The sequence below is a fragment of the Lycorma delicatula genome, chromosome 10 (genome assembly GCF_047948215.1).
Source record: "Lycorma delicatula isolate Av1 chromosome 10, ASM4794821v1, whole genome shotgun sequence".
In the NCBI taxonomy this organism is placed as follows: domain Eukaryota; kingdom Metazoa; phylum Arthropoda; class Insecta; order Hemiptera; family Fulgoridae; genus Lycorma; species Lycorma delicatula.
Genome location: NC_134464.1, coordinates 71,594,874 through 71,610,242, shown reverse-complemented (window position 1 = coordinate 71,610,242; position 15,369 = coordinate 71,594,874). Strand labels below are relative to the sequence as shown.

At 29.8% G+C, this 15,369-nt stretch overlaps 1 protein-coding gene across 2 annotated transcripts in view; it reads right to left on the bottom strand.

Moving 5' to 3' along the window:
• Positions 1–15,369, bottom strand: part of Pus7 (pseudouridine synthase 7) — a 79,296-nt gene that overhangs the window by 37,123 nt on the left and 26,804 nt on the right. For both annotated transcript variants that reach the window (XM_075376530.1, XM_075376532.1), the window contains exons 4-7: positions 14,470–14,564; positions 6,205–6,329; positions 5,925–6,072; positions 1,091–1,196 (exon numbers count right to left, since the gene is read on the bottom strand). In XM_075376530.1, the coding sequence (XP_075232645.1) occupies positions 1,091–1,196; positions 5,925–6,072; positions 6,205–6,329; positions 14,470–14,564 (474 nt within the window). The remainder of the gene's footprint in view (positions 1–1,090; positions 1,197–5,924; positions 6,073–6,204; positions 6,330–14,469; positions 14,565–15,369) is intronic.

Below are 15,369 nucleotides of genomic sequence, written 5' to 3'. Positions count from 1 at the left end.
TTTTTCTTTTAAACCAATTAAAACTGACAGGAATTTTTTTATATTAAACAAAAAGAAACGCAAGATAAAACATGAAATAAAAAAAGTGTGAAAGAGGTAAACCATTAATAATTTGCACTCAATATTATATAACAAACAGTAGATATTTTATACTATACATTTACTTAACAATTTACTTATCCTTCTGGTTTAACTTTATAGATATTATGGTAACAATTTCTTTAAAAGAATATTTAATTTTCTAAAACTGTTCTAATTTATTGTATGATCAATTTATGAATTAGCATCTAAACACAGCTTTGCATCAAAAGCCTGTAACAATGACAAAAACCAGTAAATTTTCAGTATCATTATTTTCAGGACAGAATTTGTCTGCACATTCTTAGAAGTTATTTAGCAATGAAACACATATTGTCTGTTAATATCACAGCTATACTCATAGTTAAGCTCTTTTTGATAGTTATTTTGATAAGTTAAAAAATATTTAATATAACTGGTAAGTAATGAAATGTTTTTTAAATTGAAGATTCATTTTAATTTTCTCCAGGTGATCTATTTCTAAACTTGCAGAGAATCTGGTATGACTGAAATAATCTTACATTGTAAACTTCCGTACTGTTCTTAATAAGTTACAAGCATTTGTCCTGGATTAATGTCCTATTAATACCAGTAGATTTTTTCTGCCTCAAAGTAGCTAACTGTACCATAAAAGTGAATGACTACATTTTGCATATTCAACAGCCTCATAATACAATTCTAAAGACAATACATTGTACCAGTCATAACATTCTTTTACTCTTATCTTGAATAAAGAATAGAGCTTGAGAGCATGTATAAATAAATTTAATTATTTAAAAAGCCTGAAAAAAATTATTCTTAATGTATGTTTTTCATGTTAACCAGTATTTTAGCCAAAACTTATGTTATCCATATACACTTCAACATAAAATACAAAGATCAACCTGAGAACTATTTTCTATCAAATAATAATAATTCATCTATTCAGTTTCATGCTAAAGGTATTTTAATGTGTGTAACAAATAATATAATAAAAAGAAATATTTAAGAAAAATGAATAACAATAAATTACTGTAGTTTATGACTAAGTAGATTAACAGCATCTGTTACATCCATATTTTCTTTATGTAGAACAAAATGTAAATATTCTTTCATTTTCCATGAAGATCTAAGACGACCTACATAAACAAAATGCAGAAAATTATCTTAAATGCATTATTACAAAAGAAAAATAAATAATTTTTTTTTTGAAAACACTATTTATAGGAAATTACTATTGTTTTTCTAGTAATCAGATATTATTAACAGTAAAAGAATCCTCCAATCAACATTTAGAAAAAATATACATCAAGTTTTTTAAAAATAAATTTTAATTGCAATAGGTTCTGGTCCTTCAGTTTTTGCTGTACAAAATCTTTTGTCCACAGTTGCTTATAACCCTGTTCAAAAATAAAAATAATTAAAAAATCATGGAAAATTGCTATAAGCAATAAGAGACAAATCAGTATACATAAATACTCCGCCACAATGAATCAACTTTTCCTTTTTTTTTTAAATGAGAAGATGGGTATACAATACATAATTTAAAATAAAATTTTACAAGAACGTTTTTAAAATAAGACATTTTATTACAGCTCTATTAAATGAAACAAATAAATTTTGTTAAATGAACGAACATAGAATCACCATTGCACCCATACAGCAACAGCAATCCAAACAGTTTGGCTGGAAGCAGGTGAAAATGCACCACCGACAACAGAAATGATTCCATCTGGGAAGTCATGGCTACGAATATTTAGAATTCTTGTGGTGTGGTGCTAATAGAGCACCTGTCTTTTTCATACTTGGAAAAAGGCAGGACAGGACCTGGCAGTGCTGGAAAAAGGCAGGGAGTGCTATGCTTAACTTCTGGACCAACTGAAGGGTGCTCTATTCAGACTAAACATCTACACTTGACCAAAAAGAAAGTGCTCTTTCACCAACATAATATGCCGCACACATGCCTTGGGATGTTGCTGCAAAATTCTTAGACTTATGCTTCAAAGTTCTATTTTTTTTTTTTTTTTAATCAGACTAGGTTAATTGATCATGCACTTAATACATGATCAATTAACCTAATCTGTTTATCTTCATAAGTGACAAAAATTCTCTCATCACCTACTCATTTAAAGATCTCTTTACTTAAGATTTTATCCACCAAATTTCAATGCCTCTATTCTTCTCCTTTCTTTTACCTATATTCATATTTCATCAACCTAAAGACTTAACTCCATACTAACATTTTTAAGAATTTCTTTCTAATTCTTAGATATATGTTTAATAATAGTAATTATAAATAATGTAACAATTTATAATTTACAATTATAAATGAATGTAAAAATAAGAAGAGAAAAGATTATGGAGGTAGAAGAATTTTATTATTTGGAAAGTAGAATTATTAAAGATAGATGAAGCAGAAGCAATATAAAATGCTGAATAGCATGCAAAACAAGCTTTCAGTCAGAAATATAATTTGTTTACATCAAAAACTAATTTAAACGTCAAGAAAACATTTTTGAACGTATATGTTTGGAGTGCAGCTTTATATGGAAGTGAAACTCGTATGATCAGAATACCTGAGAAGAAAAGATTGGAAGCTATTGAAATATGGTGCTATAGGAAAATGTTAAAAATCAAATGGGTGGATAAAGTGACAAATGAAGAGGTGTTGCGGCAAATTGATGAAGAAAGAAGCATTTGGAAAAATTTAGTTAAAAGAAAAGACAGACTTATAGGCCACATATTAAGACATCCTGGAATAGTCATTTTAATATTGGAGGGACACAGGTAGAAGGAAAAATTGTGTAGGCAGGCAACGTTTGGAATATGTAAAACAAATTGTTAGGGATGTAAGATGTAGGGGGTATATACCAAAATGAAATGACTCACTAGATAGGGAATCTTTGAAAGCTGCATCAAACCAGTCAAATGATTGAAGACAAAAAAAAATTATAAATACTTTCTTTTACGCATGAAAGCTATCTTCTTAACCACTCTGCTTTTGATAATTACACACTTCATCCATCATTTGCAATTTTATAAATCCGAAAATAATAAAATTTTCTTTTTCTGGTATAAATGTGTTTGAATACTTTGGTAATTAATTCCTCATTAACCTCTCCTTTCTGTCAAATGTTATTCTTTGTTTTATTCTTATTTATTTTCAGACTGAAATTCTCTCCTAACAATAATCCCATTCCATCAGTTTCTTCCAAATAATACTTTATTTCTGTCAAAAGAACAATGTCATCAACAAGTTTTACCTCATTTTATCACTGCCATTTTACATTTTTCCAGATTTGTAAATTTGATTGCTTGAAAACGAAGGCATTTATCGAGAAAGGATTTCATTAACATTTTTCATGCAGAATTTTATATCAAAAATCATTCTTCACATTTCCACCTACCTATTTTTAAAAAAAAGTTTGATTCAATGTAGCAGATCCAAGACAGGGGATAAAAATTTCAAACAAACCATAAACTAGTAATTTTGTAATAATGTAGATCCGCATTTTTTTTGACCTCCTGGTATCCCTCAATTTTGAAATATGAACCAGTTTCCATATTTTATATATATATTAAATATATAAAATATGTGCTTATATATATATATTATTGGTTACTGGTTTTTTATTTTATAAATTTATTTCCTTACTACATCATATTTTTCTAAATGACAACTTGATGAGAATATATGAGAAAGAACTTTATAATACGACATTATAAACCTAACAAATATTTAAAATATATTTAAATCTTATTAATAATATAAATGATAAATATAATAAATGGAGTATATATAAAATAAACTGTAACCAATCAGAGTACATTTACATAGAAAAAAATCAACAAGATTTTTAGCGCAAGTAAAGGCATTAAAATAAAAATCATAAAGATAAAAATGAAATTTTAAAAGTAAATAATAATGTTAAATTAGAGAAATATATTATATTATATAAACTGAATATATTATATTTATAAACTGAAATTAATGAATTTTCAGGCAGACTATAAAGACTTTGTTCAAATTACAATCTAAATATTAAAGTTAATTAAATATTTTGTTCAGGCAGACTATATTTTGTTTAACATAGAAGAGAAGGGATAATAGAGCTTATACTAACTACACTGTTTTAATAAATACTGATAATTCAATTAGATAAAGCAACACACTTTTAAAAATTGTTAATTTGTATCTTGGCGGACCACTTTTCTTCCTACACTGAGAGATGGAAAGGTATCTCTGAAAATGCATTATAAATAGGAAAATAATAATAAAACCAATATTTTCTGGTATTTTGCTGCTCAGCTAAATTCACTGATAAAGATTACAGAAGATTCCATGTTTTTTTTTTAAATCACCTATTGACTGAATCAGTCACTACACAAAAAAAAATTGAAAAAATTACCTATTCATTTACAGAGCACAATAAATGTTCTTACTATATGAAATCATATTTTGGGAAGTCAATCGTAAAAAAATACATCATGCAATCAAGTTGTTATTTATTTTACTAAATAAACTAATGAATGTAATTACAACAACCCGCACATTGTGATAACAGGCTGAACTTTTGAGAATTTGGGCATAAACAAAATGAGTATATACAGAAACGCTAAGAACAAAAAAACAATAATTAGATTAAGAAATGAAGAGAAATAAAATGATGTAACAAAGAAAATAATCTTCTAAATAGATTATAAATATTAACAAAGAAATCTGATATGGACAATACATGACTTCCTTGTACGCCTATTAAATAATATACACACACTTTTTGCTGCACTTTATTTAAACTTATTTCATTTGAAAGTGAGATATGTTCCTCCAATAAAGTGGACAGTTACACAATTGCATTGCAGTGGATACCACATTGCATCACAGTTTTTTATGGTGTCTGTATCAATGTTTTATATTAGTTTATATATTAATTTTGTTTCATGTCGCTCAAGTAGTTATGTGGTGTAAGTAAGAACATGTCGGATCTGTAACCATGGACACATCGGTTCAAATCCAACTTCATAAATATATATTTTTTTAACTTTTTTTTTTAATTTAAATATATTGATTTAATAATAATTATTAATCACTGTAAAAATTGTTTGAATTAAAATGAAAGGAATAACCTCTGAGTTTTTTATTTTTTAAAAATTGTTATTGAATTATTATTAATTGTAATTTTTTTTACAATTAGAGGTTAATATTTATTAATAAATCAATATAATTAAATTTAAAAAAAAGTTAAAAAATATATGTATATGAAGTCAGATTTGAACCGATCTGTCTTCCCCTTGTCAGATCCGAATATTTCATTAATTAAACGTTTATTTCGCTATACTCTGGTACCAATGAAAATAAGTACCACTTATTATATATCGTTGAAAAGCTCTCAATGAGGGCTTATTACTGAAGTTAAGAAAAAGTCCAAAATTCCAATTTTTTTGATTTTGGGTTTTTTGGACACTTTTCATTCAGTCTATTACGATCAAAAGGGAAGGTGTACAATTAGATGTTACAACAGTCCTACATTTAATTTCAAAATTCTATGGCTAACTGTTTTCAAGTTATGCAAAATACATACATACGTACATCTGTCTGTATGTACGTATAGACATCACACTGAAACTAGTCAAAATAGATTCAGGGATGGTCAAAATGGATATTTCCATTGAAATCTGAAAACCGAAATTTTTCACGATTATAATAATTCCTTTACCTCATAAAAGGAAAAAAAAAGTTAGAATGAATTGATATCTTTACTTGAAAATTTTTAACATGACAGGTTACAGTGCAGAAACAAAGATTATTACAGAATAAATAAGATTTAGAAGCTATTATTAAAATATGTATAGTATTATTTACACACCTTTTTGGCTACCATCTTTTATACAAGTTATTTTTAGAACCTTTCTACCATCTTCTTCTTCAACAGTATTAGAGATAACTTTATTCTTAAAAATATTTCTAATTGCTTCATGAATCTTTAAACGTTCTTCTTTTGACACATCAGTAACCTAAGGGTAACAAATACTAGTCATTCTATAAATTTAATGAAAAAAATTGACTAATATAATATAAAATTAATTTACATAAATGTAAACTTAAGTCGTTGAGTCCAGAATAAATATGTAAAAAAAACAATGTACCTCAATATTGACAGAATCCTCATGATTTTCATTTTTAACAATTGTATATAATTCATCCCACTTTTCTTTTGGCAATATTTTTAACAAATTACTGTCATTAATTTCAGAAATATCAGCTATATCAACTGCAAAATAAAAAATTTAAGACCATAAATTCATAGATTAAAAAAAAACAACTAAATCTTAATGATCTATAAACAATTTATTTCGTTAATACAGGGTCCAGCAGAATGATCTGACGATTTTGGAGGGACAATAAAAAAAATATATTTCACAGTATTACAAAGTTTAATTTATCAAATTAAAAATAAATTTATATATATTTACTTACAATATTCATATTTTACTTGAAAACTAAGTAATTAAAATGTTTCTCATTTTCACCTCACGCTCATATAACCTCTTTCAACAATTTTTCATCGCTCATGGAACTGCTGCAATTTCATGTTTAATGGCTTCCTTGAGTTCCGCAATTGAATTCGATTGTAGTAGGCTTTATCCTTAAGATATATCCAAAGGAAACAATCACAAATGGCCAGGTCAACTTGCAGGCCAGGGAAGAACGTTGCTGTCATGAAATCAAACGTACTGGAAAGGTTTCTCGAAGAACATCTGTGAAAATTCTCACCATATGGGCGGTGGCACCATCTTGTTAGAACAAATTCTGTCACCGAGCTTGTTCAGTTTCGGTAGCAAAAATCCATATGTCATTCATTACATACCGATAAGCCAATATTATTACTCTGTGTTTGACAACTCAAATAAATATGGACCTGTTATGCCGAATTTTGAAATCGCAATCACACTGTAACACAATGACAGTGAAGCGATCACTGGTGAAGTTCTCTAAGGTTACTGGCAGCTTAGTAACAGTAATTCTATTTACTGACACATACAGAGAAGTGAAAATGTGCCTCGTCACTTGAAAGAATAATTGAGTTGCAGTGAACATTTTTGAGGATGAACTCCCATGCTGCTTTATAAGATGCCCAGTTATTTACACTGAGTTCCTGCACTAACATCGTCTTGCAGGGATGGAATTGAAGGTTGTCACGAAGAATTCTTCTTACATCAGTAATGCCTAGTGTAGCAGCATGGCTTGCTGCTGAACATTGTGGAGACTGCATTAGAGCTAACCTTACAGCATCAATGTTTTTGAACATTCTCATACTGCATTATCATTCAATTGATTACATTTATAAAGTATACACAATGTGTTTCAAAAGTATTTTTACCCACAATAATATTGTATTCCTACTGGAAACAAACATATATAAATTTAAATTAAAATATCTATGAAATAAATGGTGCATAGTGATAAGGAAATCATTCTTACATTAGGCTTCAATCATAAACAGATGATATTCACCCAATCAACTCATGACAGCAACTAAAATTGTATGACTAGAGCCAGATGGTAGGGTTCCCACCTCCTTACTGACAGTTACATCAACATAATGATGACTATAAAATCAAAAGATCATCTATCGAACCCTGTATTTTATTAGAAATTCTTTATGAAAAAATAAAGAAAGGAAAAAATTACAATACTGATATAATTTCCAAGCATTTATATAGAGTGTGAAATTTGGCTTAATATCTAATTGGAAAAGATGAAGAAAAATTTTTTTACCATTATGACCTTACTTATTCTCTTATATTTTTTTTTTTTGCCTTCAGTCATTTTATTGGTTTAATGCAGCTCTCCAAGATTGCCTATCTAGTGCCAGTCATTTCATTTTGGTGTACTGCCTACATCCTACATCCCTAACAATTTGTTTTACATATTCCAAAAATTTCCTGCCTGCACAATTTTTCCCAAACTCCTGTCCCTCCAATATCAAAGCAACTATTCCAGGATGCCTTGTTACAGGGTGTCCCATATAAAACCCAACCCAACCTTATATTGGTAGGTATTGAAATAATAAAAAGGCATGTGTAAATGTAAATGTAATTTTTATTATTACCATCCATTACCTTATATTTAGAGTAAATGTTGGAAGTGGCCACCATCTTCTTGAATACAAGCTTCAATTCTTTTTACAGCATTTCTTGCAATTTTTTTCAAAGTTTGTGGCTGGATATTTAATACAGCTTGTTCAATATTGACTTTCAATTGTTCAAGTGTTCGTGGTTTGTTGCTGTAGGCTTTTTCTTTGAGGTAACCCATAGAAAAAAATCCGCCGCAGTCAAATCTGGAGATCTTGGTGGCCACAAGCCTCGACCGATAACACGATTTCCAAAGAATTCCTCAATGAAATCAGAAGTTGAACCTGCGTAGTGCGATTTCACACCGTCATGTTGTAGCCAGCAGTGTCTGTCTTCCTCTTCCAAGAGTGCAATGAACTGAAATAAAATATCCTGATATCGTTCTGCATTAATGGTGTACTCAAAAAAAATAGCACCGATTATTTTCTTCCGTGATATGGCGCACCACACGCCCAACTTATGCGGGTGTAATTGTTTTTCGTGATAAACTTGGGGATTTTCAGCACTCCAAATTCTACTGTTTTGGCTGTTTACTTAGCCATCCAAATGAAACCGTGCTTCATCTGTGAAAAATAACGAATCCATAACATTAATTATCTCACGCAGAAATGGACAAAACCATTGACAATATTGTAGCCGTTTTTCTTTGTCGGGCTCAAGAAGTTGATGAACCGTTTGAATGCGATAAGGTCGTAATTGTAATAGTTTGGTTGCCCAATGAACAGTTGATTTAGACAAATTAATTTCAGCAGACAAACATCTGATCGATTTATTTGGCGAGGCGAGTAATCGATCTTTGATTTCAGTGACTGTATCTGTATTAAACACTGACGCAGATCTTTTATGTTCCTTGTTATTAACAGAACCAGTCTCTCTAAATTTTGCAACCAACCTTAATACTGATGTTTTGTTAGGAGCTGGTTTATCTGGGTACTTATGGCGAAACAAATATTGCACTGCAACCACTGATTTCGTAGTGAAGTACGACTCAACAATGAAAACACGTTCATCTAGCGAAAACACCATCTTGTCTCTAGCAATACACTGAACGTTATGATTGCATTGTTGTTACTATCGTATCGGTAGTGTTCTACTGTGTCACCGCGATGTTCAGACGTTGGACGAGTCCATTTCAGTAACGAGTAGGGGAGTAAGATTGACTTATGAAATTTCATGGATGAGTGATTGATGGGTTGCGTTTTATATGGGACACCCTGTATGTGGCCTGTATAAGTCTCTCTTCTTTTAACTATATTTATCCAATGGTTCTTTCTTCATAAATTTTCTGCAATACCTCTTCATTTGTCACTTTATCCACACATCTGATTTTTAACACTCCTATAGTAACACATTTTAAAAGCTTCCAATCTTTTCTTCTCAGTACTACAATCATCCAAGTTTCACTTCGATATAAAGCTGCATTCCAAACAAATACTTTCAAAAATGTTTTGCTGATGTTTAAATAAATTTTTGATGTAAGCAAATTATGTTTCTGACTGAAAGCTTGTTTTGCCTGTGCTATTCGGCATTTTATATTGCTTCTGCTTCATCCATCTTTAGTAATCCTACTTCCCAAATAACAAAATTCTTCTACCTCCATAATCTTTTCATAATTATTTCTAGTACATTTCATTACTTTTGTTTTGTACTTGTTTATTATCATGCAGTAGTTTTTGCATGGGACTTCATCCATGCCATTCATTGTTTCTTAAAATCTTTTTTTTACTCTCAGCTAGAATTACTATATCATCAGTAAATCATAGCATCTTCATCTTCATCTTTTCACCTTGCACTGTTACTCAAGAACTAAACTGTTCTTTAACATCATTAACTGTTGGTTCTACATAAAGATTAAAAAATAACAGGGATAGGGAATATCCTTATCTGACTCCCTTTTTTATTACTGGTTCTTTCTTATGCTCTTCAACTATAACTGTTGTAGTTTGGTTCCTGTAAATGTTAGCAATTGTTCTTCTATCTCTATACTTGAACCCTACATTTTTTAAAATGCTGAACATTTTATTCCAGTTTACATAATCAAATACCTTTTCTAAGTTTATAAATGCCATGTATGTTGGTTTGTTTTTCTTTAATCTTCCTTCTACTATTACTCTAAACGCTAAAAAATTGCTTCCCTTGTCCTGTGACCATACTATACTTTTCCTGTGACCAAACTGGTCTTCTCCTAACACTTCTACTCTCCTCTCAATTCTTCTGTGCAGAATTCTAGTTAAGATTTTTGATGCATGACTAGTTAAAACTAACTTCTATATTATTCAAATGTATCTGCTCCTGCTTTCTTTGGTATCATAACAATAACACTCCTTTTGAATTCTGATGGAACTTCCCATTTTTTTGTAAATATTACATACCAGTTTGAACAATCTATCTATCACTTCCTCACCTGCACTGCACAGTAATACTGCAGGTATCCAGTCTATCCCAGGAGCCTTTCTGCCATTCAAATCTTATAATGGTCTATTAAATTTAATCTCAGTATTGTATTTCCCTTTTCACCCTCTTCAACTTCCTCTTCTTCCTCTGTAACACCAGTTTTTAAATCATTTCCTTCGTATAACTCTTCAATATATTCCACCCACCTATCGACCTTTTCTTTCGTATAATAAATCGGTGTACCATCTTTATTTAACACATTATTAAATTTTAACTTATGAGCAACAAAATTTTCTTTAACTTTCCTGTATGCTCCATCCAACTTACCAATGATCATTTCTCTTTCCACTTCTGAACACTTTTCTTTAACCTACTCTTCTTTCACTAATTTTCATTTCTTTTTTATAATTCCTTAACTGTCAATAGTTCCTTTTACCTTTTCCATCACTAGCATTCTTATACTTTCTATGTTCATCCATCAATTGCAATATATGATCTGATATACAAAGTTTTCTACCAGTTCTCTTTGTTCTACCCTAAGTTCATTTCTGCTGATTTAAGAATTTCCTTTTTAACATTCTCCCATTATTCTTCTTCAACATTTTCTGCCTTATCTTTTTTACTCAAACTTCTTACAATATCCTCCTCAAAATTTTTCTTTACCTCCTCTTCCTCAACTTCTCTAAATTCCACCAATTCATCTCACACCTTTTCTTTATGTTTTTAAACCCCAATCTGAATTTCATTATCACTAAATTATGGTCGCTATCGATGTCTCCTCCTGGATATGCTTTGCAGTTGACAAGTTGATTTCTAAATCTTCGCTTAACCATGATACAATCTATCTGATACCTTGCAGTATCTCCTGACTTTTTCCATGTGTATATTCTTCTATTATGATTTAAAACTGGGTGTTGGCAATTATTAAATTATACTTGTGCAAAACTCAATAAGTCAGTCCCCTCTTTCATGGTAATGGTGGTGGTGGTGGTGGACACAATTTTTGTCTCGCCGGGCTTTTCTTCTGCTTTTATAGTATTGCCCTAGGGGCAAATTTATGATGCACAATACCCCCCTAGAATCAAAGATAACCACCACAGTCTTTCATTCGCCCAACTTGGTTGCTCATTTTTCATTTGTGGCGAACTTGGACTTTTCCATTGAGATGATTTGTACCTTTGTTTCTGTGATACTCATAAACCCATGATTTATTACCTATAATTACTATATTTAATAAATCTGGGTCAGTTTCAAACTCATTCTTGGGACATTTCAAGTGTTTATTTTTATTGTTTCTACTGGTCTGCCAATAATTTTTGGAATGAATTTCACGAACATTCAACATACATAAAAATCTTCGTTAAAATTGACCTAACTGCGAAGAAACTTAAATTTAGTTCATCAGCCATCTCCCTAATTGTTATTAATCACAAATTTCTACAATGTTTTTGTTGGTTTTTAAAGTGAAAGGCCGGCTGGATTGGAAGTTATCTTCAACTGATTATAGGCCATATCTGAATCTGTTGAACCAGTTAAAAACGTCTGACCAGCTCAAGACATTTATCCACAAAACCTATTTTTACAAGTTTTTAAGCTGTTTCCCAGTTTTCAAACAAAATTGACACAAACTTGTTTATCCATTTCTTATCCTTTTTTGAAATCAATAATCTCCTGAGAACCAAAAACACGAACAAAGATATCACTGTGATCTTTTCAGGATATTTTGAAAGACGAAACAAGCTTTCCTTTCCACACCTGTGGGCAAACTTACCCCCTTTTATTGAGCACTGGTGGCACCTAACTTAAAATTTTCCAATTACATTTCATGTATTAGTTTCTCTGATGTCAATCATCAATATAATTCTACTTTCAGTGTAATTTTCATGACCAAGGTAATTGTTATTTGTTATGAATTACTTAAATTGTTTATGTCCATATCTGCACTTCTAAGCAATTATTTTACAAAGTTCAGAGCATCTTCAGTATGAGGGTGGTCTAAAAAGTTTTCGGCCTCATTCATAGAGCGCAGCACTAGTTGCATGATTTTTTTCTGTAAGTTGGCACAACTGTTAGAAGACAACATGCGAAATTGTAAATCATGTAAATGTTGGCTGTAGGCAGCTGTTTGAACTAGTTGTGGTGCATATGTTGTTGGAAATTCGAGAAAATAAGGTATCATACAGTGATAAATTTTTCTTAAAATTTTGATGCAGACTGAAATTCATTTGATGTTTGTAAATGTATATGGTGACTCTTCTTCTCATTCAATTTCCAGCTTGAAGAAATGGGCAGCCGAGTTTAAACGTGGCTGAAAAAGCATCCAAGACAAACCTCATGAAGGTTGTCTGCAAAGTGCAACCACTCCGGAAATCATTGAAAAGTGCACAATAAGATTTTGGAAGATCAGCGTACAAAGGTGTGTGAAATTGGTAAGGCTGTAGGAATTTAAAAAGAATGGATCAGTTACATTTTGCACAAAGAACTGCACATGAAAAAGCCTTATGCAAGATGGATGACACACGTGCTCACAGCGGATCAAAAACGCATACACTCGACACTTACCAAACAGTGCTTGGAGTGTTTTAAGAAAAACAAGAGTGATTTTCTGCATCAATATAAAACAATCTATGAAACATGGATTCACCATTACACATCAGAATTGAAACAACAATCCATGGAGAGTTCTTCAACTCATAAGAAGGGGAAGACGGCACCATCAATGGAAAAGATCATGGTATAGGTTTTTTGGGGATGCAAAAGGAATTCTGTTAATCATCTATCTTGAAAAAAGTAAAACAAGAATTGAGAAATACTATTCTTAGAATAGTTAGAAACCTTCTAACAAAACTGAAAAATTTGTGAAAACAGACCCAGCAAGAAAAAGAAAAAAATTATCTTCCATCAGGACAATATACCTGTCCACAAAAGTGTCTTGGCAAAGGGAAAATTAAGGGATTTGCAATACACCGATGGGATAATGGTGCTGGAACACTGCTGGATGAAATGTTGTAATATTAAAGGATATTATATTGAAAATAACAATTTTTTGTAAACATAAATTCCCATTTTCACTATCAGGCTAGGAACATTTCAGACTACCACCAAATGTTCATCAAATTATTTGAACTGATTAACTTTCAGCCATAATGTTTTTCATGAGTTTTTTAATATTTGTTTTACAAAAGGTCATACAAGATTTTTAAAAAAACTATATTAATTATACCAATTTTTTGTTGCCAATAATAAAGATAAATTGAACATTAACACATGGAAATAAAGTACATGTAGAAATACAACATACATAAACTCAAATTATTTTGATATATAAATTAAAAAACAAAATCTGAAAAATATTTGTTCCCAACTAGTTCAGATTACTGGAATTTTATCTTACTTAACTCAAATTTATACAGATGGTGGTAATAATGTATTCATACATTTTTTTTAACAATTTTTCAGTTGATTATTTTTGATAAATGAAAAATATGTACTACAAAAATGTTAATATTCCTGATAAGTAACAACTCATATATATATATATATATATATATATATATATACACACACACACATACACACACAATGTTTGGCTAATTTTAATATTTATGTCTTAAATATTTGAAAAATACCAAAATGTGGGAGGTCAATTATTAACTAATAGTAATACATTATTTTCATTTTACAATAATTGAGTAAGTAATAAAACAGATTATCATTAGAATTACAACAATTAATAAGTCAAATATTTTCAATCTTAAGGATCTTATAAGATATAAATAACATCATAAAATCAATTTTTTTCACAAAAAAGCTTCTTTTACTACTTTTCTTTTATCTTTAATTTCTTAATAAATTTAAAAAAAGTAAAACAATAAAATATACCTTTTTTTGGTACTGGATTTTCTGGTAATTTTTGGGAGGTCAGTTTGATTAACACACCATCTTCTGAAATCTCATTGACTTGAAAGTCAGAAAACCTATAAGATAAATTTTAAAAACTAATCAACATTTTGCATTAACATAAAATATTTAATAAACATTTCTTTTTATATATATATATGCACTTATTTTAACATAAAAGAGAAGCAACTGAACATAGAAGCTGAAAGAAGGTACAAGTCTGTAAAAAAAAAGGGAGATAGAAAGTACGTCAAAAAAAGTATGCATTTTTAAAGGATATACCTAATCTATAGCAAAATGTAATAACAAAATGATATTAACCCTTTATATGTGATTAGCCAGTCAGAATAATGTTATGATTCTGAAACATTACTCTGACTTTAGTTTGATAGTTAAAAATTTTAAAAACAAATAAATTAGAATCAAAACTATAAATATGATTTTAATAAAACAGATATTGTCAATGGAAAGTCATCTTTCAGTCAACAGAGCACCAACAGTCTGATTTCAGACTACAATTTACATAAAAAACAACAAATAATAATTATAAATGTAATATCTTATATTAAAAAAATCACAGAGAAATGATAAAAAGAATACAAAAGAATTGCATCTGAATATACACTCTGTTTTCGTTTTATCTATTTATTATTTTTTAGATAAAGATATTATTTGCGCAACTTCTTGGGCAATTAATTCATTTATTAATTAAATTAATATTGATAATAACAGGCAATAAAACAGAGTGGGTACAATACTTAAATTATTATACGAGTGCATGTTCATGCACAGGTACACAATACTAAAATCAGTCCATAAAACAGGACAATAATTAACAAAAGTAAAAGATAGTTGTCCTTTTTTCCCCTCTGATTTTACTTC